Consider the following 25260-nt stretch of genomic DNA (forward strand, 5'->3'; position numbering starts at 1 on the left):
AGAAGCCCCTTCCCTTGCCCCTACTAACTGCTCTCAGGCCAGCAGACTTCATTGCACATGTGCCTGTCCCTGCTTCCTAGACTCCATTTGGGGGTCAGGGCTCAGGTACCACTCATCTTTTTATCTCCAACACCTTAAAAGTAGAATTCCTTAGTAAACTACTTCTGACTAAACATGTGATATTATTCCTTCCTGAGAAACTGGTTGGAGAGCTGAGCTTTGAGCATTGCATTCCAGCAGGCTGGTCACTTCTTGCTGCCTCTGGCTCATCTCATTCTGCTAATGAACTCTCCCAAGAAGAACAAGGTCTTTGGGAACAACATCCCTAGTGTTCCTATCTTTTGGATCCCACCACCTCTCAGGCCAGCAGTGCTAAAGTGGGTCTACTTTGCAGGCCTCTGCTGGTGTGGGATTCAGGAACACAGGCTGGTTCAAACCACTCACAGTTGGGGCTCATCTGGGCATGGCAGAAAGATGCAGGCTCCAGCATCAGAGCAAGAGTCAGCATGGTCACTGCCTTGCCATCCTGATGGTGATGCCGTTGAGTAGGGACAGGTAAAGTAGGCCTTCAGGATCGAGGAGGATTTGCAAAGGAAAAAGCAGGGGTGGAATAGAGCATTCTGGGTAAAATAATTTAAGCAAAGACATTAATTCCTAGTACTCATTTTCAACTTACAGACAGTTGTCCAGTCCTAGCCAGTTTTGCTGTCCTTCCTTCCTCAGATTCAATGTAACTCAACCGCCTACTTAACGACAAGATGTTGGAATATTTCTTAATTCATAATTACTCTTTGGTGCATAGGAATCATTTTTTCCTAAATTCTCTTTAGTTCACTCAAAAATGTAATTCATTAATTGAGGACTTAATGTTCCAAGTTCAGAGTTTACTTGGAAAATATTGCTAAGAATCGGAAATTTAGATTGCCAACAGGGTCTGGGTTTTTGTGGTGTTCTTTTGATTTGTTTGGATACTCCTTTCAGTTTAAATAATTTTAAAAATTCATTTCTCTACAGTAGTTTCCCCCAGGCATGCAGAATGTTTCAATAATTGTCACTTCCTAGGAGGAAGAAATGGAATTCCTTTACAACGAGAACATGGTTAAAGAAAGTACCAACATCACAGACCGGTGGGTCCTGTCCTTTATGCAGTCGCTCGTTGGGTTCTTTGAGACTGAAATGGCAGGTGTGTCTCTCTTGGGCCTTCTCTCAGGAATAAGGAGTCTTCTCTTTGTAATTGTCCTTTTGATATTTAACTGTTTTTCTTTATAAACATAGAGGAAATTTTTTTTTGAAGTATAGTTGATTTACAATGTTGCGTTAGTTTTTGGTGTACAGCACAGTGATTCAGAAATATAAATGTGCATATATATATATTTTTCATATTCTTTTCCACTGTAGGTTATTATATGATACTGAATATAGTTCCCTGTGCTATACAGTAGGACCTTGTTGTTTATTTTATTTATAGTAGTTTGCATCTGTTAATCCCAAACTTCTAATTTATCCTTCCCCCACCCCCTTTCCCCTGTGGTAACCATAAGTTTGTTTTTTTTTATGTCTGTGAGTCTGTTTCTATTTTGTAAATAAGTGCATTTGTATCATATTTTAGATTCCACATATAAGTGATATCATATGGTATTTGTCTTTCTCTTTCTGACTTCACTTAGTATGATAATCTCTAGGTCCATCCATGTTGCTGCGAATGGCATTATTTTTTATGGCTGAGTGGTATTCCGTTGTATATGTATACGTGTGTGTGTGTGTGTATAAGTACCATATTTTCTTTATCTGTTCATCTGTCAGTGGCCATTTAGATTGCTTCCATGTCTTAGCTATTGTAAATAGTGCTGCAGTGAACATTGGGGTGCATGTATCTTTTCAAGTTCTCTCCAGGTATATGCCCAGGAGTGGGGTTGCTGGATCATGTGGCAACTCTAGTCTTAGTTTTTTAAGGAACCTCCATACTGTTTTCCATAGTGGCTGCACCAATTTACATTCCCACCAACAGTGTAGGGGAGGGTTCCCTTTTCTCTACATCCTATCCAACATTTTTTATTTGTAGACTTTTTAATGATGGCCATTCTGAAAGGTGTGAGTGATACCTCATTGTAATTTTGATTTTCATTTCTCTAATAATTAGCGATGTTGAGCATCTTTTCATGTGCCTCTTGGCCATCTGTATGTCTTCTTTGGAAAACTGTCTGTTTAGGTTTTCTGCCCATTTTTTGATTGGGTTGTTCTTTTTGGTATTGAGTTGTATGACCTGTTTACATATTTTGGAAATTAAGCCCTATCAGCCGCATTGTTTGCGAATATTTTCTCCTAGTCCATAGGTTGTCATTTCATTTTGTTTATAGTTTCCTTTACTGTGCAAAAGCTTATGTTTGATTAAGTCCCATTTATTTATTTTTGCTTTTATTTCTATTGCCTTGGGAGACTGACCTAAGAAAACACTGGTATGATTTATGTCAGAGAATGTTTTGCCTATGTTCTCTCTAGGAGTTTTACGGTGTCATGTCTTATAAGTCTTCAAGCCATTTTGAGTTTATTTTTGTGTATGGTGTGAAGGAGTGTTCTAATTTCATTGATTTACATGTGGCTATCCAGCTTTTCCAACACTACTTGCTGAAGAGATTGTCTTTTCTCCATTGTATATTCTTCCCTCCTTTGTGGAAGATTAATTGACTGTAGGTGTGTGGGTTTATTTCTGGGCTCTCTAAACATAGAGGAAATTTTATAGAAATTTTGAGAGATACAGAACAATAGATAAATAAATATTTCTCTTTACCTCTCAAATATAATTTTAAGGCTTGTTAGTTGTAGAAATGTTTTGTTCCAAGGCCTTAGAGATTGTCTTGGGGGGATGTCTAGTGACCTCACCCCTCCACAGATACCACACAGGCCCATGGAATCACAGGCTTCAGTAGTGGATGCCCATGAGTTCAAAACCCAACTGCACCACTTGTTCCCTGGGGGAGACATTACCTAATCTATGAGCCTCAATTTCTTTCTCCGAAAAATGGCCTGGTAAGAGTTAATATGAGGTTCAGATGGAGATTACGTACATACAGTAGCTAGCAGATAATAGGTACTTAATAAGTAGTAGTTGTTATTAATATGTTTTTAATTTATTTTTAGGTCTACTTTATTAAATAAGTAGTCCCTGTTCAGCCTGCAAAAATTAGGAAATACAGAAAAACAATAATGAAGTTGACATTTCCCCACAATTCTTTTACCTAACAACAACAAATTTGGTTTTAGACAGGTTGGAAAAGTAGGTTATGTTGGTTTCCTAGAAGTTGGAGATGGAACAACCGTAAGTCAAGGCGAGAAATTCCAGAAACTGTTAACCTGGATACCTGAGATGGGTCTGATAAAGTCTGTGGGCAGGGGAGAAAAGATGGCATCCCTGTGTGCACCCTTGTGACATAAACCAGCCTCCCCCAGCGTCCTGTGGTTGCCGGGTGCTGTTGTTCAGGTACTGCACTCCAGTGCATTCGAGGGGCCGGAGCAATCTGGTTCATACAGGGTTCTTCCATTCCTCAGTTGGTACATAGCTCTTTGTGGAATAGTTGGTGCCTCTGTACTTGGCACAATAGGATGGTTAGTCCAGGAAATTTTGAATGTTTTATCAGTCATCCTGAAGGACTACACCCACTCTATTAAACATATGTAATAAGGGTCATATGACTGTCAAACTATTGGACAGATTGACATAAGTGAAGATGGAAATGAGTGTGCAAAGCAGACATCAGCACTTGGGTTCTCACCACACTCCCTGGGATACCTACTCATAGCTGTGTCCAGTTTTCCCTCCTGAGTGATATAAATGAATGGGATTGTTGCCTGGGGGCCCTTGCCATCTTTAGACAGCAACGGCTGTGACCTGAGAATGTATATCCTGGCTGGGACCTGGTCTGCCTGGGAACTAGAGGTTTGGCAGCAGTTGTACACACAGCCGAGTGGTAAGGGCCAGGTGCAGGAGGCTAGGTGGTGCACGTTGAACCGATGAGAGGGGCTCCAGACCCAGATTGCCCAGTGCAGTTCCCACTCCACCAACCTGTCAGCTTTATGCCCTTGCCTCCCTCATCAAAATAGAATTCTGAGAACTAAATAGGTAGCATCGTTGAAGAGTCTGCAGTTGGTATTAGTGATTTCAGTGGTAGCTGCTGCTCCCTTTTATTATATATGGGCTTAGTTTACCTTATAAGAGTTGCAACTCTTGAACACTCTAGCTTCCTAGAAGGTGAAAAGTGTAGTGAACCCTAGAAATAACTTAGATGGGCCTCTGTCTTTACAGAACAAGCCTCTGATCACAAAAATTGCCTCTCTAGAAATGTATGACCAGCGAGTGCCTCTGGCCTGGGGTCCAGGTGTTGGTCTAGCAGCACCTCAGTGCTAGTCTTTTTGAACTGCAACAGAGAGCAACTCTGCCCTTGGCAACTTAACCACTGTGTTAGCTTAGACTAGGAACCTCATTAACAGTCACTGAACTCTTAATATAAATTGTGGTGTGTTTTTATGATTTTTGGTCTTACTCTCCTTGTTTTTGGTGTTTGTTTTTGTGCAACAGAGAGTATCAGTTAAAGGGGAGGTGAATGGCAAAAATCCTGAAGATAAGTCTGGGCCTCAAACAAAGTTGGCTAGATGCCCTTAACTTCCTGCTTGCCCTCTGAGTTCCTCAGGGGAGCCTTCAAATGTTTCTGATTCTTCAAGGTTCTTCTCTCCTTCCAATACCTCCTTTAGCTTTCTTTCCTTGACTATTTTAACCTTTAGAAACCCTGTTCTATTTTATGCACAGCCCCTGCCTGAGTTTCTCAGCAGCAGCACTGCTGACAGTTTGAGCTGGGTCATTCTCTGTGGTGGAGGCTGGCCTGTGCATTGTAGGTTGTTGAGCAGCATCCCTGGAGTCCACCCACCAGATGCCAAGAGTGCCCACCTCCCCAGTTTGACAACCAGCGTGTCTCTCTAGACATTGTCAGTGTCTCCTGCAGAGCAAAATTGCTCTGGTTGAGAAGCCCTTATCTATGCTCTGCCTCTTAGCATCTAATTAAAGCTTTTTGCTTTTTATGTGTCTGTCTTAGTTGAGGTCAAGGTAGCACAGTGGAAGAAGTCAGGCTTTTGTGGTACTACCACCTGATACAGTTCCAGATAAATGGTGCCTCACGGAGTCATCTGGCGGGCAGCCTCGGCCCCTCAGCCACATATACGGGGTTTCCTGTTTTCTCACTGACACTGGGAGTTTGCATGTAGCTCACAGGGTGGTTTGTGCATGCCCCTAGACACCTTGACAGCTATATAGTACGTCCTCAGTTTTGATTGTTTCACTTTGGTACTTCTGCCTCCTTAACAGGTGTGACAGCCCTTGGATAGCAGGGGCTGCTTGCTCTTTCTTATATCCAGCCCTGTCCTAAGCACCCAAGATGCTTATGTGTTCTCACTGCCTGATTGGTTGTTACTTTTAGCTTACAGACTCTATACTGTGGTTCCTCGCCTGGTCAAGTTTGTGGATGTTCTGACTAATTGGTATGTCAGGATGAACCGTAGAAGATTAAAGGTAAGTGCGGGCTGCTGTTGGGAAGAGCAGAAAGTGTAGGAAGTATGAGAGTTGAGGAAAAATGAGAACAGCCAAAAGGAAAAAGAGCATTTTCAAATGCTCTGACTTTTTTAAGCTATCTTTTTCCTTTTAATTGCATATTAACTGTATTGCCATTTGTTGGTTGGGGAACTCATAAGTTTAGAAGACATCTTGCATATTTTCAAAGCATAATTATGGACATTCATATTAGAGGGAAAGTCTCAGGCCAAACAGGACTGTACTGAGCAGACCTCTTAAAATCTGAAATAAATTCATGCAGATATTTTGCAGATGTTTTTAGGTAGAGCTGTGATATTGAGAGGGACACCTCCTCACTTCTACCTCTAAAGGGACAGTTACTTGTTGACAAGACTCGTCCTTAAGCCTATTGGGGATATAGGGTGAGTGAAGCATGGATGCTGTCCCAGGACTTAAGCTGTACATAAGCAACAATGGTAGAAAACAAGGAGTGAGGGGTGCCCAGACCACTGTCCATCAGTACTGCCTTCAAATGTGTTAATGATAAAATCCCATAACAAAACAATAATCTTGTTTTTGTTAAATTATATTACACACACGTACATGTATGTGTGTATATGTACGTATATCTAGAAGGACATACACTAAAATGTTTAAAGTAGTTATCTCTGGGTAACTTAATTATGGTTGAGTTTTCCCCTTCTTATTCTTTTTTTTCTTACAATGAACTATTGGTTTTAACAGTTTAATATGTGTTTTTTATTCACTAGGGTGAAAGTGGGATAGAGGATTGTGTTATGGCTCTGGAGACCTTGTTTAGTGTTCTGCTTTCTCTGTGCAGACTTATGGTAAGATGCCAGCCCTGTGGGCTGCTTGTGGTGCCCGGTTGCTGCACTGTCCTCCGTCTGTATCTATTCTGTATTTGTTCCACTAAAAATAGAAATAGAAGTGTTAAAATAACCTAAATTTCTAGTTTCTTTTCAGAAATCTCGTTAGCTTATGTATGTCAAATAATGGCTAAAAAACATTAGCTTTAAAAGCTGGATTATTTCTTTTCACCCTTGGCAGTACATTTCAGGTCAAGGTCCTTGCATCTAGACTCAAGAGCGGCATACCTCATCTTAATGTAGATTCCTGTAATTGTCTGTGAGTAGTGGAGAAGTTCTTGAACTAATAGCTAACCAAACAAAAATATATTGCAAACAGTATTTTACTTGAGACATGTTCCTATCAATTGAAATAAATGACATACAAGTAAAAATTCCAGCTTTAATTTCCTGTATCTTATTTCTGCTATTCCAGTTTAATGTTATAAGGCTTCTATTTATTTCCTAAACATACATGGAATGAAAACCTGCTTTGTACCAGGTCCCCTGCCTGGTGTCTCATGTCTGACCTCATTCCCCTTCATCCTGTGAAGCAGGTGGTGTTTCCCCAGTTTACAGAGGTTTAGGGACATTCATTCCTCTGCATGTTGACTTGACTGGCATGTGGTCAGGGACTCCTGTTTTTATTATAGACATCCTCAAGAATGTTTTAGGCACTTCTGGCTGTTAGTCCTGCTGCTGTGTTTCATGAGTGTCTAGCTCGCCAAGTTCAAAATGATGTCATTTCTCTTTCATAGGGCATGTTTTGTAACCTCATGTTCATTTCTGTGCATATTCCCATATCATTTCTCTAAAATGTTTATGTAGTTGCTTCTCACCCTGAGATCAGTTAATGATGGCTACGTATGAATGACCCGATGTCTTCTGTCCTTACACAGGCCCCCTATACCCCTTTTCTTACTGAATTGATGTACCAGAATCTGAAGACACTGATTGACCCTGTTTCTGTCCGGGACAAGGACACATTCAGTATCCACTACCTCATGCTGCCCCATGTTCGGTAAGAATCAAATATACATAAGCCTCTCCTGGGCCAGGGGAAGGAGAGTTGCCAGAGATGCACTCAAGTGGGGCCCCCAGCTCCCTGCTCCAGCCCCTTCATGCCCTGCCTCCCCCCTGAGCTGCTCCTCAGGCTACAGAATGGATAGGAGGGATGCTTAGTGTGGAATCCCCAGTAGAGCTATGGCAGGTAGGGGTGGGTAGGCCTGTTGGGATCGCTTTGGGGAGCTGCTAGGCACTAAGCAGCAGGCTCAAGCTTGCTGCCTGCTTCTCAGTGTGTGCCCCAAAGGCAGGCATGTGCTGTCCTTCCCAAGAGCCTCCCCGGAAAGCCTAGCTACACCATCACATCTCTAGCCTGACCCTGTTCCTCACTTAAGCATGCCTATTCTTTGGAATTTTCTCCTTTTGAATCTAATCTCTTTCAAATCCCTACCTCTACCAACCAGAGAGGAATTGATTGACAAGAAAACCGAGAGTGCAGTATCTAGAATGCAGTCTGTGATTGAACTCGGGCGAGTGATTCGAGACCGCAAAACTATTCCAATAAAGGTTTGAGATTTTATATCTGTTTTGCATTGCACATACCTAGATAATTATGTTTTGGAGTATTTTCTTAATATAAAGAGCTGCCAGCAATGGCGTAAATTTCTTTTCTGCAATAAGGGTGTGAATGACTTAATATTAGTTATGCCTGCTTAGTCTGGAGCTTGAGATTCCGATAAAACATTTAACATTCATTTTTCTGCAGTTTAGAGGACTGGATGCTTATGAACTTTCCCTTCCATTTTCTTTCTAGTATCCTTTAAAAGAAATTGTAGTTATTCATCAGGATCCAGAAGCTCTTAATGAAATTAAGTCATTGGAGAAGTATATCATTGAGGTAAGACAGTTGATTTGTTTGATTTGGTCCAAACAAACTTCTTGCCTTGGGAAGATTATTTTGGTTAGTACTCTTTAGTCAACTACACTTTGAGTGTATCATTTGTCCTTTTCCTTTTTATATCAGTATATACATAAATTTAACCATCCATGGAATTTTACACTTTGCTTTTAGATTCATCATGACTTTTTACAATGTAATTGTAATTCTTTAACAGTGATTTTCAATGTCCATGAACCTTTGTTGGATCATTTATCCTTTCATCCACTTCTCTTCCCCAAAGTACTTTTTGATAACTAACACCAAAAAAATCTTTGTTCCTTCAAATTATACAGGTATCAAGTAAACACACACTGGTTGTAAATAAGCACTAGCATCGAGTACAAAGCAAGTCTCCTCTTATCCTGGCCACTCCCTGGTGTCTCATCACCCACTTGTTCACTAGGTTATCTCCTGCTGGGTTGTTCCTAGCATTTTACATACGTGTACACACATTTGTACATATATGTACATACATGCACACATCATTGGTTTTATTTGTGAATAGAGGATCATATATGTAGTTTTTAACTTTTTTTTTCACTTTATAGTATTTCTTAAACAGCATCCCATGTTAAAACATAGAGATCTAATTTATTCTTTTTGTTCACTTCCTGACTGCATCGTAATTTATTTAATTACTCTTATATTGTTGGAAATTTAGGTTTCTGATTACAGACAAAAGGGATGTGTGTGTGTGTGTGTGTGTGTGTGTGTGTACATGTGCAAATATGTCACAGTATGGATGTTGGATAGGTTCCTAGAAGTGGAGTTTTGGGGTCAGAAGTTTAAACTGTCATGTCAGTTATCCTCCCAAAAAGCTTTTACCCTGTAATGTTTTAAAAAGAAATATATTTCAAATTTCATTTTTATTCCTTTCACAGGTAGTATTTAAATCTTTATGATAGAAAATAATTAATTTCTATATTTGGTTTTGAATTGCTTGAGAATTCCAGACAAATATTAGAAACCAAGGAGTTTATAACTGTTTAGAAACTTAGAGTTTATAACTAAAAAGCTATAAATTCTATAATCAATGCTTAAGATATGGATAAAAATAGAATTATTTAAATAGAATATCTTAATCACTCTGAGAGCAAATAATATAATAATGTATAATAGCAAAACCAGAAATTTCTCTATAATTTGCTTCAGTTGACAGTTCCATGATATCTCATTTTCATATTTCCTACTGTGCAGTCACCATTTCCTGCTACGTTAGTAATCCTTAACTAACTAGTATGATGGAGACATGAAATGTTAAGATTTTTTTCCCAAAATATTTATTTATTTGGCTGCATCAGGTCTTAGTTGCGGCACACGGGATCTTCAGTGTGGCATGCAGGATCTTTTGTTGCAGTGTGTGGGCTCTTCGTTGTGGCACGCAGGCTTCTCTCTAGTTGTGGCACGCAGGCTTAGTTGCCCCGCAGCATGTGGGATCTTAGTTCCCCAACCAGGGATTGAACCCACATCCCCTGCATTGGAAGGCAGATTCTTAACCACTGGACCACCAGTGAAGTCCCGAAATGTTTTGATTAACTGATTCTTCTAGTTAATTGATAGTTATTTGTGGTGCTTTGAAATTTCTTGAGCATAGGTCACCCTTAAACATGAAGTCCATATTTCTAAGGCTACAGTCCTTGTTAGTTGCGTTAGCCTCAACTTGATTGATCTGGACAGATTTTTTTCATACCATACAATTATTTATTAGTATTATTTATAGAGCTATGCAGCCATCACCACAGTTTCGTAGCATTTTCATCATCCCAAAAAGAAACCCAGTATCCATTAGCATTCATGCACCATTTTCCCCTCAATATCCCACCATCCTCTGGCAAACACAAATCTATTTTCTGCCTCTGGATGTGCTCGCTCTGGACATTTTCTATAAATGGAATCATACAATATGTGGTCTTGTGTGTCTGGCTTCTGTGACTTAGCACTAAGGGTCATCGTGTTATAGCATGTATGCGTGCTCCATTCCTTTATATTGCTAAATAATAGTCCATTATATGGATATACCACATTTTGTTTATTCATTCACAATTGATCAACATTTGGGTTATTTCCACTTTTTGGTTGTTGTGAATAATGTTGCTATGAATGTATGCAAGTTTTTGTGGACATGTTTTCATTTCTTTTTTATTTCATCTTGTCTACCAAATATAGGAATTGAATGTTAGAAAAGTTACATTATCTACAGATAAAAACAAGTATGGCATTCGCCTAAGGGCAGAACCAGATCACATGGTCCTGGGGAAGCGTCTGAAGGGAGCCTTCAAGATGGTGATGACATCCATCAAGCAGCTGAGCAGTGAGGAGCTAGAGCAGTTCCAGGAGAGTGGTGGGTATCTGTTTTATTGGGGGCACCGTTTGTGTCCTCAACCTGATGGGTGTCTCATACTTAGGCTCCTCTTTGATTTCTACTGTCACAGCCTTTTCTTAAATAAGAACTTTTTTTTTCTGTTCATAAAAATATTTATTATGAATAATTCTCATAATTTAGAAAAAAGTAAAAAAAAGTAAAGAGAATAAAAATGACCCATAACTGATCACCCATCCATTTAATGTAGATTGAGTGCCTACTGTCTGGTATTTGTTATGTTAGGTGCTGGGGTGCTATTAAAATTCTGATTTATGTAATTACAGCTTTACAAAATGGAAATCACATAATTTTAAATTTCACATTTTTCACTCATATATTTTTACATTTTATGTTATTTTGTTTTTATTTATATTTTTAGTCTGTATTTTCATTTTACAAACATTTTTATGTGTTATTAGTCTTTAAAATGCTGTTTCAGTAAGTGCTGAAAATATTTTCCTTCCTGTGAATACTTGAACGGGCCTAGCTGCTCCACGGCATATGGGATCTTCCCAGACCGGGGCATGAACCCGCGTCCCCTGCATTGGCAGGCGGACTCTCAACCACTGCACCACCAGGGAAGCCCTGGATAGTGTCTTTAACCAGTCTCTTATTGTTGTTGCTTTAGGTTGTTTCCATTCTTTTAATAGTACAACTAATATTTCAGTGAATATTTTCACATATAAGTGTTCTGTGGAATTGATTCCTTTTGGCTAGATTTCTAGATAGAAATTACTGAGTCAGAGGGGTGGACCTTAAGTTACCATTGAACTCTATAAATGCTAATGTAGGCCTAGAAAAATCTACCCTAGTGAGAGAGCAGAACCCCCTGAGATTCACCAGCCAGTGGTATAGAGTGTTACTGTTATCAGATGTTGCTTGTAGAGAAAAAGATGGTGACTTTTTAGAGGTGCCAGAATGAAAACTAGAAGATATTCAAAAGAAAAAAGTTATGTTTAATTTTAATTCAAAATTTAAATTTAAAATTTAAAATACTTAAGTATTTTTAGAGAAAGGGATTTAGCATTGACGTTTGGGGCTTCTTGTGAAGGAGGACTGGGGTCAGAACTTATTATAGTTTCTCTAAGATATCTAGAATACATATGTTGGTCTCAATTGAGCAAGACTGGAGTCATTCATTCAGCAAATATTTTTTAAGGCCCTTCTGTTTGGTTGGCACTGGGAACATAGAATAAAATAAGGTAGACATTGTCCTTACCCTCATGGTGCTGGCAGACACTAAAGATTTATGGACATAATCATCGTTTTGATAAGTGCACTGAAGGAAATCTTTAGGGAGCTTTTCCAGGTGCCCAGGAGTTCCCAGCTCTGCCATGATTAGAATCATATGTGGTCTAATTATGGCCACTTGACATCCTGTAGCAATCCTAGGGCATGAGTTCTTTGATTGTTAGGGTTCCCTCTGAAGTTGAAAATCATAAGCATGGAAGTGTCATGAGGAAAGATTTAAAGATTCAGAAATCAGATGGGTAGTTATGGAAATTGGGGGAAATGTCCCTAAGATTCCCCAAATTTTTAGGTAAAATTTATAAAACATAAGAGGCTAGCAACTAAAAGTTGAGTCAGTACTAATTTAACTTGATTTGTTAAATTAACAAAATTAAAGGATCAGCCTTCAAGTCACAAATCTTAAGTTGTTTCACCAGTTAGCCAAAATATTAAAAATTCCTCAAATAAACCTTATTTGAAATGGAAAGCCTACAGTTTCTAAGCTATAGTTTCTGAATGGACTGTTCTGCATTGATGGAAAGCAAAGTAGTTTTCAGAATGCAGTGACATAAAGTGAAAATGACAGCCAGTTGCTCAAAGACCAAGAAGATCATTTGTGAGTTACCATAGTAGGCTTTCCTTATGATGGGAACTGCCATCCTTAGCTGTTTATACTTTCTGCCTTCCATGAATAGGCATGATGCTCAGAACTTCACACTGTCTACCTTTTTTCACCCTCACTGCACTCTGATAGGCAGATAATAGAACACCAGGGTCCTACAATCAATGAGTGGTGGGCCTAAGTCCAGTTTGACTCTACAGACTGTGCTTTCTTCATTATAGCGTGCTTTCTCCATCATAAACATGCTTGCTCATGTTTATGGTGGAGATTCGTTGCCTTCTGGCACATGTCTTTGGACCTGGGAGCTTATATACAACAGTAGATATCAATGGTGATTTAAGTGTCCTCAAGATAGCATGGTGCAGTCTAAAGAAAGTTTGTCTCATCCTTGACCTCAACCATGACATGAGTCCAGAGGACATATCTCTTGAAGACTGTGTAGCTTGATTATATGAAGGTTTTATTAAAGAGTGGCAAAATATATTGGTAGCAGGGCAGCTTGAGGAGTGGGGTACTGATTGAATAACAGTGGCAGTGGTTTCCCCAATAGGGACCATTGTTGTGGAAGGCCATGAACTGCATGAAGAAGATATCCGCCTCATGTACACCTTTGATCAGGCAACAGGTGAAACGACACAGTTTGAAGCACACTCAGATGCTCAGGTATTTTTCTGTTCCCTAGAATATTTCTTTACCAAAAGATAAGAACATAAGAGGAGAAAACATTTACCTATGCCTCTCCTGACAGTATTGGCAGCTTGTCTCAGGGTAAAATAAACCAGTTATTTATTTTAGATTGGCCTTATTAAACTCCTCTATTATAACTTCTTGACATATGCATTTCTTTAATGAATACATAAATTGATACTTGTGACTTTATGCATGCAGTTGTCCTAAGTGTTGGGTCATACAAAAATGAGTAAGATGTAATCCCACCCTTCAAGGAATGAGTCTGTCATGGAAATAGAAAAGTAAGTCAATTCTTATTACTGTACTTGATAAGTTATCTAGTAGAAATAAGTGCTCCTATTTGAAGTCTGGGGTAGCAGTGGGGGTGGTTAGAGAGCTCCCCTTGAAGAGGATGTACAAGCAGTTTTGCATTCTGGGGTCTGTCTTTTTTTGTTGTAATGGATCACAGCATCTCTCTTCACTCTTGACCAGACTTCTCCAGGCAGATAGGTTGTAAGGTCTCCATTGTGAGAGTGAGGGACCTGCTGGAGTCCCTCTGTGCTTAATATGCCAGATACAGGGGAAGATGCCTCGTATGAGGCAAGCCAACCTCCTCCAGCCTTTACACAGGGTTGCTTTGTTTGGTTGGTTGGTTTTTTTGGTATGCCATGTGGCTTACGGGATCTTAATTCCCCGACCAGGGATTGAACCCAGATCCCCAGGAGTGAAAGCACCGAGTCCTAACCACTGGACCACCAGGGAATTCCCATACACAGAGTCTTAAATATGATGTAGACAGAACTCCATGTGGGCAGACAGTGGTAAGGAGCCAAAGGTGAGGAAACTAGGAAAGAAGGAATTGGGGCCAGGGAAAGAGATTTGTAAACAGTGAGAGGGTGCAGTCCTTTCTGATTACAGCCAAATGAGAGAGTCCTGAAGTCGTCTATACTTAAGGAAGTGTTGTCTGTGATGCTTCTGAGTTTCTTGACATGATTTGTGTATTGTGGGCCATGGTTGCCCTGCCATGACACATTATCCATTTCCAGTTTGCCTCCTGTGCCTTCATGAAGTGGAGCAAGTTTGTTAACTTCTCTCATTGAGTGTCCTCAAAAACGTAAATGGGGATGATGCCTAACTTATATGTATGTTCCCCTCTATAATAGAAGTGACAGTCATTATTATCACATCATCATTGACAGCCTTTATGACCAATGAGATAAAAAAGTAGTTAAAGTTGACAAGGTGGCAGTTTAAACTAAACCATATTAAAAAAAAAAGTATGGTGGCCCATTGTAGAAATTGTGTCTTGAATCACACCAACAAACCAAAGAATAGAGTCATGGTTAAAGAAAACAACAGATGGCGGCTTTGAGATCTTCAGTCCACTTGTTTGTGGTGGATGCATTGTGAAAAGTCGTGCTGCTGTAAGAGCTTCATGATTGGTGATTTTATTTATTAGAAGAGTTGATATTATTCATTAGATAGACAAAAAGCAGAGTTACATGAGAGACTCTCTTGAAAGTCGGTCTCAGGACATCTCCTGTGAGCAGCACCCTACAGAAGAAAAATGAGAAGTCTCTCCTTTCTTCAGAGATGAAGGATTAGCTGTTTACAAAGGAGGACCCAAACATAAAGAAACCACGTTAATTTTGTCTTTGGCTTAGGTGTGTGACTAAATAATGCTGCATTATAGACTTCTGAGAATTTAAACACCATTTTGCTGAGTTTGAAAGAACTGTTTTTCTATATTTGATTGTCATGGTGTACACCGTTCATTCCTACAGGTTTTGGTTCTCTTAGATGTCACCCCTGACCAGTCAATGGTGGATGAAGGAGTGGCTCGGGAAGTTATCAATCGTATCCAGAAACTTCGAAAAAAGGTCAGCTTGTCAGATTAAGAACAAGCTACTGTTCTGGAGTTTTGTTTTGGTTTTTTTGTTTGGTATTTGTTCTGGTTTTGGGGGAGGAGAGGAGAGGCAAGTAATATAAACCATAGTAATTCATTAATGATGATTAGTCACTGATCTGTGATCCATTCAGACTGTACTGTTAGGAGAGGTACGCCACTTCCTTTCTCTCCTGTTCACTCCCAAGCTGGATGTGGCTCTTTTGTTTCTCTGATCAGAAGCTTTCGGCTAACATGTGCTCCTTGTCCTTCTTTTTCAGTTCTTTACGGCTTCCACAAAACCATCTTCTGGATAGATAGTCCTCCTGACTGGCACATAAGATTGTCAGAGCTGACAGCAAATGTCTCTGAGGAAGAGCAGAGATGCAGTCAGTGTGGAAGGACTCCTAGCTCAGGGAGAGATTGTTGGATCTGGACAGAGTGAGGTGGTTCTTCCTCATTCAGAAGTTGGGAGCCAGGACAGGTGCACAGAACATTTGCCTGCCCCTACTGGGTGAGAGAGCCAGGGAGCTTCTGTCCCAAGGAGGGCTCCCAGAAGTCCTCCTCCTCTGGCCAGGTTTCTGAGACCTGTAGTTCAGGGTCTGAGGTGGCCACTCCAGCAGATAATGGGATACTTGTAACCTCTGTCTCAGTTCAGAGCTTTATGAGTTGTTACTTGATCACTCCTTTTTTCAGAGAATTGGTCAGGATACTGTACCCTTCCATAATGATTCAGTGTGGGATCATCAGCCCTGTTTAACAGCGCCTTACATTTTAATTGACAAATGTGCTTCCCTTTTAAATTTTCTCTATGTGCTTTCAGTGCAATCTCGTTCCAACTGATGAAATAACAGTTTATTATAAAGCAAAATCTGAAGGAAAGTATCTGAATAATGTTATCAAAAGCCACACAGAGTTCATATTTGCCACCATAAAGTCTCCTTTAAAACCATATCCAGTTCCTACATCAGATGAAATCCTTATTCAAGAAAAAATGCAGGTGAGTGCTGAGTTCTGTTGAACATTAAGAGATTTAGGATTAGATTTTATGTTAAGTTTATGTAGTTATATCTCGATGTTCTGTCCCCTGGTAGCAATTAGTATAGTACTCAGTCCTGAAGTATTGCTCTGGAGAACAGTGAGTAGAGTCCAGAAGAGAAAAAAGGGAAATTAGAGCTGTTCTTTTTGGGAAGGTAACTAGGATATACATAAGAATTGCCAGGTTAGATGACTGTATGGTGCTGTTTTATCTAAAACTATAAAAGTCAGTATTGTGGATTCTGGTGCTTACTGTTAAACGTAAAGAGCAATTGACTTGAAAAGCAGTTTACTTTTATGGTAGTAGGTTATACATAAAAATATAATTTCATTTCCTGTTCATACATTTTAGATGTAACTGAAAATCTGACCAAGACGTGAAAGGTATTGGTCAATAATTCAGAAGTATGTCTGATAAAAATTCTTTTCTATATCAGTTAGTCATTTATTCAGTCATATGTCCTTGTCTTTTTCTACTTTGTATGGGACAAATGGAATAGAAAAGCAGGACCTGAATGTGACTGTCTTTTCAGTGGCACAAGTTACAAGATGGTTTCATTTTCTATTTTGCATGTTTTCTAAGGAACAAGGAAAAATTTTAGCTCTTCACTGTTTTAGTGTTGAGATTGAATATGCTCTCAGAATTGTATAGAGCTCTTATTTGACACTGTGGTTAGATGCTACAGGTAGCTGCTCACATATTCTCATGTGCTTAGTTAAAAGGGTCAGACCTGGAAATTACACTCACCAGAGGATCTTCCATGCCTGGCCCTGCTTGTGCATATGTCAATCTTAACATTTGTACAGATGGCAGTGAGCAAGGTAAGAGTGGCCTCCATTGTTTGTATTTTATTTTTTAATTAAGCCTATGAATGTTTTTAAGGCTATTACAAGAGAATTGGTAAAATTGGATAACTTTTTCTTTCTAATTGTCATCAAAATGAATCCACAAAAGTAAGTGATTGAACTAGCACTTCTAGAAAGATGGAGTAGACATACTTTTCCCTATTCCTCCCACAAAGTACAGCTAAACACCCCAGACATGATATATAAAAACAAGCATAAGAAGACTCTTAATGGTAGAGGGAAGAAGGCAGACCAACTAGGGATCTTGGGAACAAGTAAGAAAACAGTGGAGAGTTCCCTCGTTTTTTTTTCTGCTTCATGTATCCCAGGCTTGGAGCTGAAGAAGCTGGCAATCTGGAAATGCCAATGGGCATGGACGTAAATACCCCAACAAAATCCTGCTCTCTGCAGGTGGGACCAGGAGAGTGGCAACCAAGCAAGACAAAAAAACTTCCAGACAGTAACTGCTCTACTCCACCCAAATAAGACAGAGGAAACTAGGCTCTACTACCATTCACACCAGCAAGAGCCAAGTGGGGAGCCTAGACCTTTCCCAGGCCGAGCACCCTCAAGCCCTCACTGCCATGGTGATATCAGAGAAGACCAAGCAGTGAGCTGGGACTTTCATCCTACCTGGGTGATAACGAGCTCTTTTGCCCAGTAGTGTCATTGTAGACCACGTGGAGAGCCTAAACTTCTATCCCCATCAGGCAATAACAAGGCATCCCTTCCCCTTACCACTGCCCAGTATTAGTGAGGCCACATATCCCACCACCCTGTCAAGATGTCAGTGAAGGCCACATGGGGAGCAGTAAGGAGGCATTCCTACTCTTTTTGGCCAGGGGAGGTATTAGTGGAGGTCTAGAGGAGAACAGGAACTCCTTTCTTGCATCACCTTACCCCTCACCACCACCCCACCACCCCACCACCCCCACCCCAGAAGTAACAAGGAGTCCTGACCTCAGTGTCAATGCAAGCTAAATAGGGAACCCGGACTTCTCTCACTAATCAGTGATGAAGCAGTATTCCCTTTCCCTCGCCAGTGTAATGTCAAACAAAGTCAACTAAAATAGAGGATGTAAATAAGAACCAGAGTCTCATAATGCCTAACATGTCCAGGTTTTAATTGAAAATTACTCATTATACCAAGAACTGGGAGATCTTAAACTGAATGAAAAAAGTCCGTCAGTACATAGGAATACCAAGATGACAGAAACATTGACATTATCTGACAGAATGTAAAGCAGCCTTAACAAAAATGCTTCACAGAGCAATTACAAACACAATAGAAACAAGTGAAAAATAGCCTCAGTAAACAAGTAAAAGATATAAAGAATAGAATTAAAATATTAGAACTGGTAAATACAATAATTAAAATACAGAAACTCAGTGGATGGGCTCAACAACAGAATAGAAGAGATAGGAAAGAATCCATAAACAGGAAGAAATAACAATAGAAATTACCCATTCTGAATAACAGAGTTAAAAACAAAAAAGCTGAACAGAGCCTGAAGGATCTGTGGGATAATAACAAAAGTTTAATATTCTTGTCACTGCATTCTGGAAGGAAGAGAAGATAGGACAGGACTGAAAAAGTGTTCAAAGAAATAATGTCTGAAAACTTCCTAAATTTGGCAAAACACATAAACCTACAGATTCAAGAAGCTAAGAAAACACCATACAGGATAAATCCAAAAGAATTCACATCAGACATAACATAGTAAAACTTCTGAAAACTTAAGGCCAAGAAAACATCTTGAAAGCAGTGACAGAGATGTTGCAATACCTAACTTCTAGGGGAAAAACAATTTGAATCATACTGGATTTCTCATCAGAAATCAGTAGAGGTCAGAAGATGAAAGGACAACATTTCTCAAATGCTAAAAGATGAGTATTGTCAACCCACAATTTTGTTATCAAGCAAAAATATCTTTCAAGGTAAAGATATAATCAAGACATTCTCAAATGAAGGAAAACTAAAAGAATTTGTTACTAGCAAGGCTTACTCTAAAAGAATAGCTAGAGGAAATTCTTAAAACAGAAAATGATAAAAGAGGAAATCTAGGGACATCAGAACAGAGGGGAAAAAAATTGAAAGAGTCAAAATATAGATAAATTCAACAGACTTTTCTTCTTGAATTTTTAAAATTTATGTTTGATGGTTGCAGCAAAAACTAAAACCTCTAAATGCATATGCAAGGAATATTCAAGATAGTTATAAATAGGGAAGAGCAAAGGGATGTAAAGGGAGTTAAGATTTCTACACTTATCTCAGACTGGTAAAATGTCAACACCAGTGGTTATGTATATATAGTGTACCACCTAATGCAACCACTATAAAAGCCTACACTAAAAGATACATACAAAAACACTAAACAAATAAAAATGGAATTCCAGAATATGTTCAAGTATCCTACAAGAAGCATGGAAAAAGAAAGTAGAACAAATATAAAGCAGAAAATAAAATGGAAGGCTTAAACTCAACATCAGTAATTACGCTAAATGTAAATGGTGTAAATACATCAATTAATAGAGATTGGCGGAGTGATAAAAACACATTATCCAGCCTTTTGCTGTGTACAAGAAAGTCCTTAAATATAACAAAATAGGTAGGTTGAGAGTAAAAGGCTAAAATAGGATATACCATGCAAGCATTATTGAAAGAGAGCAGGATGTCTATGTTCATTTCAGTGAGTACACTTTATAGCAAAGAAAATTACCAGTGATACTAAATAATGATATAATGTCAACCCAAAGGAAAATATAATGATCCTCAATGTATATGTACCTAACAACAGAGCTGCTTAAATACATAAAACAAAAACTGTAAGACGTTGAACGAGAACAAAAAAATCCGTAATTATAGTTTGAGAGAACAGTTAGACAGAAAATCAGAATCTAATCAGTATTTATGGAACACGCCACCTAACAGCAGCAGACTACACATACTATTCAAGTTCCCATTTACCAAGGTATATTATAGCCTAGGCCATAAAATAAACCTCATCACATTAAAGAGTTGAAATCATATAGAGTATGTGCTCTGACCACAATGGAATCAAACTATAAATCAATAACAGAAAGGTAAAAGCAAAATCTCAGCACATTTGAAAGCTAAAAAACGTACTTCTAAATAATCCATGATCAGGGAAAAAGTGTTAAGGAAAAACAAATGCGTAAAACTCAATGAAAAGGAAAATACAGTATCAAAATATGTGGATTACAGCTAATTTGTACCTCTGAAGACTAACATTAGAAAAGAAGAATGTTTCAATCAGTAATCTAAGTTCCAACTTCAAGAATCTAAAAAAGAAAGTAAGCAGAAAGAAGGAAAATAACAGAAATCAAAGCAATTGAAAATAGGAGAACAATAAAAAATGTGGTTCTTTGAAAAAAATTAATAAAATCAATAAACCTCTAGTGAGACTGACATAGAACCAAAGAAAACACTAATTACCAATATCAAGAATAAAATAGTAAAAGTTTACTGTACATCAAAAAAAAGAAAAATGAATAATATAGGACATGAATACAGACTGCAGAAATCAAAAAGATAAGTAAATACTGTGAATAACTCTCTACACATAAATTTGACAACTTGGATGAAATGAACCAGTTTCTCAAAAAGCACAAACTGCCTCAACTCACTCATATGAAACAGATAATTTCAGTAGCCCTATAGCTATTAAGGAGATTGAACTCATAATTTAAAAACTCCCTAGAAACTTTGATTGTAAATTTGATTTTCTAGTTGAGTTTAATGCCATCGTTGATGGTGTTGCACAATACAGATGTCCATCAAAAAGGGACATAGACATATTCATAATGTCGGTTCCTCATACCAGTTAAAAGTAATGAAATGTATCTCTATGTATAAATTTTTCTATATTTAAAAAACATTTTCAATGAAAAAAGCAAGTTTCACAGTTAAATATACAATAGCGAGCATTCATGTAAATTTTAAAAATACATCATCACACATTGTTTATGAACATATAGAATTACGAAATACGAGAACATGGACTTGAAAAACAAAGTTCATAATAAGTCTTGGGAAAGGGAGGAAGGGAAACTGAGGAAAAAAGTAAAAGAGATGGCAATTTTAAAAAAGTAATGAAACTCTCAAGAAATCTCCAGATCCAAATGGTTTTGCTAGAGAATTCAACCAGACTTTAAAAGAATAAACACCAGTTCTACACAGATCTTCCAGAAAATAGAAAAGGAAGGAACACTCCCTAACTCACTTTATTCCATAATAGAGTATTGACACCAAAACCAGATACAAACAATACCAAAAAAAGAAAACCACAAATATCTCTCATGCATATAAATGTACAATTCTTAACAAAAAATCATGAAATTGAATATAGCAGTATATACAAAGAATTATGTATCATGACAGGTGAGGTTTATTCCAAGGTTACAAGGCTGGTTCAGTATTCAAAAACCAATCAGTATAATCTACCATATTAACAGATTAAAAGCTTATAAGACTATACCAGTTAGAAAAAGCATTTGACAAAATTCAGTGTTCATTCATGATAAAAAAAAAAACTGTCAGAAAAATAGGGAGAGGAACTTCATCAACTTGATAATGAGCATCTGTAAAAAACCTATAGTTAACATTATACTTAATTGGAAGAGATTGAATGTCTTCTGTGTAAGATCAGAACCAAGGCAAGGATACCTGTTCTCATTACTCTTATTCAGCATTGCATTAGAAGTTCTTGCCAGTAGAATGAGGCAAGAAAAGAAAAGGCATGCAGATCAGAAGGGAAGCAATAAAACTGTTTCTGTTTGAAGGTGACATGATTGTCTACATAGAAAATTGCAAGGAATCTATAGACTGAGATGTATACTGGGACCCCTCCGTTGCTTTGTCCACCAGCACTGTTACCAGCTGTTCCCAGGATGTTTGTGTATCCATTTGGACCTGTGATGATACCTCGGGCAATACGTGGTCCTCTACACTGCTGCACAAGTTCAGTGATGTGTGGCATATGAGCTGGTCCATCACTGCCAACGTTCTGCCTGTCTTAGGTGGAGACAGGTGATCCTGTGGAAGGAATTAGTCGCAGGAGCAGAGGATGTGCATAAGAAATGTCAACAGGGCCAGCGGTTTTTGTCAGCTTTAGTCACAGAAGGTCAGCAGAATGAGCAGTGACAAAACAGATGGGGCCTAGCTCCCCCATCTGCTGACTTCAATACTGCTTCTTTCTGGACCAACTGACGAAACAACTAGGAAGAGCTCACAACTCCAACAAGATTATTTTCCCAGGATTGATTTCAAATGCAACCACAATTTGTCATCTGCATCAACATGATGTGATATGGTTTATAATTTACTGTCTGACTGAAAGCATTCATGTTATGAGGAAAAAACTACAGATGATCTTTATATTATTTTAAAGTATTTTGGCTAGTTTTATATACCATTTGGGTTTAAGCTTTAATTGGGAGGGTTTGTTTCCAAAGTAATTGAATAGAATCTATTACTTTTTAAAAAATCATATTGCTTATAAAAAGGTTTTCATCAAATTCACAGGATATAAGATAAACATACAAAAATTAATTTTTATATTCTAGCAATGAACACATGGAGAATGAAATTTAAAATGTAATACCATTTACAATTGCTCAAATGAGAGAAACTTCGGTATAAATCTAATAAAACAGGTACAGGACTTTTATGTCAAAAACTACAAAATAATGATGAAAAAATCAAAGATCAAAATAAATGGAGAGAGACTTCCCTGGTGGCGCAGTGGTTAAGAATCTGCCTGCCAATGCAGGGGACACAGGCTCGAGCCCTGGTCTGGGAAGATCCCACATGCCAAGGAGCAGCTAAACCCACGCGCCACAACTACTGAGCCTGCGCTCTAGAGCCCATGAGCCACAACTACTGAGCCCACCTGCCACAACTACTGAAGCCCACGTGCCTAGAGCCCGTGTTCCGCAACAAGAGAAGCCACCACAATGAGAAGCCCACGCACTGCAACGAAGAGTAGCGCCCGCTCGCCACAACTAGAGAAAGCCTGTGTGAAGCAACGAGGACCCAATGTGGCCATAAATAAATAAATAAGTTTAAATAAGTAAATAAATGGAGAGACGTGCCATAATCATGGGTTGGAAAATTCAATATAATAAACGTGTCAGGTCTCCCCCAGTTAATATATAAGTTTAACTCAGTCCTGTCAAATCTCAGCAATATTTTGTTGTAGATATAGCCAAATTTTCTTGAAAGAGAAGAAAAATAAAATAGTTAAAACACTTTTGAAAAATAAGAATATAGTGGGAGAAATCACCCTGCCCAACTTCAAGACTTATCTGAAGACTTGTGTGGCATGAGCATTGAATAGACACAAAAATCATTGTCACAGATACAGAATACAGAAGTAGACTCACAGTAGATCACAAAATGGGGCCAGATGATTTTTGAGAAAGGAGCAAAAGCAACTTAATTGAGTAGTCTTCATTATATGGTACTAGGCAGTTAGATATCCACATGCAAAAAAATGTCCTAGACCTAAGTCTTAGACCTTATACAAAAATTAACTTAAAATTGATCACAGACTTGCTTCCCTGGTGGCTCAGTGGTTAAGAATCTGCCTGCTAATGCAGGGGACATGGGTTCGAGCCCCGGTCCGGGAAGATCCCACATGCCACAGAGCAGCCAAGCCCGTGCACCACAACTACTGAAGCCCTCGCGCCTAGAGCCTGTGCTCTGCAACAAGAGAAGCCACCTCAATGAGAAGCCTGCATACCTCAACGAAGAGTAGCCCCCATTCCCACAACTAGAGAAACCCCGTGCACAGCAATGAAGACCCAACACAGTCAGAAATAAATAAATAAAATAAATAAATTTATTTTTAAAAAAAACTGAAAACATTTAGGAAAAAACCAAAATTTTTAGAATTCAGGATTAGGCAGAGTTTTTAAGACTTTATACCAGAAGTCCAATCCATAAAAAGAAAAACTGATAAATTGAACTTCTTCAAAATTTTAAATTCTTTGTGAAAGATCCTGTGAAAAGGATGAAAAAACAAGCTACAGACTAGGAGAAGATCTTTGCAAACTTCATATCCAGCAAAGGCTGTATCTAGAATATATGAAGAAGTCTCAAAACTCAACAGTTTCTTTTAGATCTAATTAGAAAATGGGAAAAGACGTGAATAGACATTTACCAAAGAAAATACACAAATGATGTGTTCCCCTTGACTTTTTATTCAAATTTAACTTTTTTTTTCTTCAGTTTCACTTATATTTTTGGCTTTTTAGGTGGAGTACTACTTCTGGAAAATCCAAAAGGAGATAATAGGCTGGACCTTCTAAAGCTGAAGAGTGTTGTTACTAGCGTTTTTGGTGTAAAAAATAGAGAGCTGGCTGTCTTCCATGGTGAAACAGGTGTGTAGAAAGTCAAAAGATATTCATCTATGTCCTTTGACACGAGATTGATCATTAAGGATCTTAATTTGGTAACGTAACCTTTGCCTTTTTCCTGACTCTGAGTCAGGGCCAGCCTCTACAGTAGTGCCTGCCTGCAAGTGTCTCTTTATGCTTTCTTTGTGTGATATGGCTGAAAGAACACTGGACTTACTAGGAGATGAAGGTTCTAATCCTACCCTTTACTGTTAGCCATGTGATGCATTCTAGGCTTCAGAGACTTCCCTGTTGTGTTTTAACTTTATTAAACATAGTGTCTGCGTCTTGCTAAATCCAGCGTCTTGCTAAATCCAGATTCTCAATGAGACAAGCCTAAATAAAATTTTAAAGAATTATAAGTACATTTCCTCCTACTGTCATGGGTTGAATTGTGACATCACCACCGAATCCCCCACCTCTACCCCAAGATGGGTTGAAGTCCTTATGTTTACCCCCAGTACCATCTAATGTGACCTTCTTTGGAAATAGGTTCATTGCAGATATAATTAGTTAAGGTAATACTGGAGTAGGGTGGGCACTACTCCAGTATGACTGGTGTCCTTATAAGAAGAGGGCCATGTGAAGACATAAACAGGGAGAAGGCTATGTGGTGACAAAGGCAGAAATTGGAATTAGGCAAACCTGCAAGCCAAGAAACACCAAAGATTGTTGGGAACCTCCAGAAGCTAGGAAGAGGAAAAGAAGGATTCCCTTACAGGCTTCAGAGGGAGCATGGCCCTACTGACACCTTGATTTTGGACTTCTCACCTGCAGAGACTGTGAGATAATAAATTTCTGTTGTTTTAAGCCATCCCATCCAT

The 25260-nt window shown here is 38.7% G+C and overlaps 1 protein-coding gene across 4 annotated transcripts in view; it reads left to right on the forward strand.

Moving 5' to 3' along the window:
• IARS1 (isoleucyl-tRNA synthetase 1) overlaps window positions 1–25260 on the forward strand; it is an 80480-nt gene that overhangs the window by 45302 nt on the left and 9918 nt on the right. For 3 of the 4 annotated variants that reach the window (XM_024732957.1, XM_024732959.1, XM_024732960.1), the window contains exons 20-31: window positions 1063–1183; window positions 5466–5557; window positions 6328–6405; window positions 7323–7444; window positions 7890–7992; window positions 8240–8323; window positions 10532–10706; window positions 13130–13242; window positions 15033–15128; window positions 15957–16133; window positions 16888–16993; window positions 24296–24421. In XM_024732957.1, the coding sequence (XP_024588725.1) occupies window positions 1063–1183; window positions 5466–5557; window positions 6328–6405; window positions 7323–7444; window positions 7890–7992; window positions 8240–8323; window positions 10532–10706; window positions 13130–13242; window positions 15033–15128; window positions 15957–16133; window positions 16888–16993; window positions 24296–24421 (1393 nt within the window). Of the gene's footprint in view, window positions 1–1062; window positions 1184–5465; window positions 5558–6327; window positions 6406–7322; window positions 7445–7889; window positions 7993–8239; window positions 8324–10531; window positions 10707–13129; window positions 13243–15032; window positions 15129–15956; window positions 16134–16887; window positions 16994–17346; window positions 17863–24295; window positions 24422–25260 lie in introns of those variants that run through there. The other variant, XM_024732961.1, reaches the window with a different exon arrangement.

The sequence above is a fragment of the Neophocaena asiaeorientalis genome, unplaced genomic scaffold (genome assembly GCF_003031525.2).
Source record: "Neophocaena asiaeorientalis asiaeorientalis breed wild unplaced genomic scaffold, Neophocaena_asiaeorientalis_V1.1 scaffold778, whole genome shotgun sequence".
In the NCBI taxonomy this organism is placed as follows: Eukaryota; Metazoa; Chordata; class Mammalia; order Artiodactyla; family Phocoenidae; genus Neophocaena; species Neophocaena asiaeorientalis.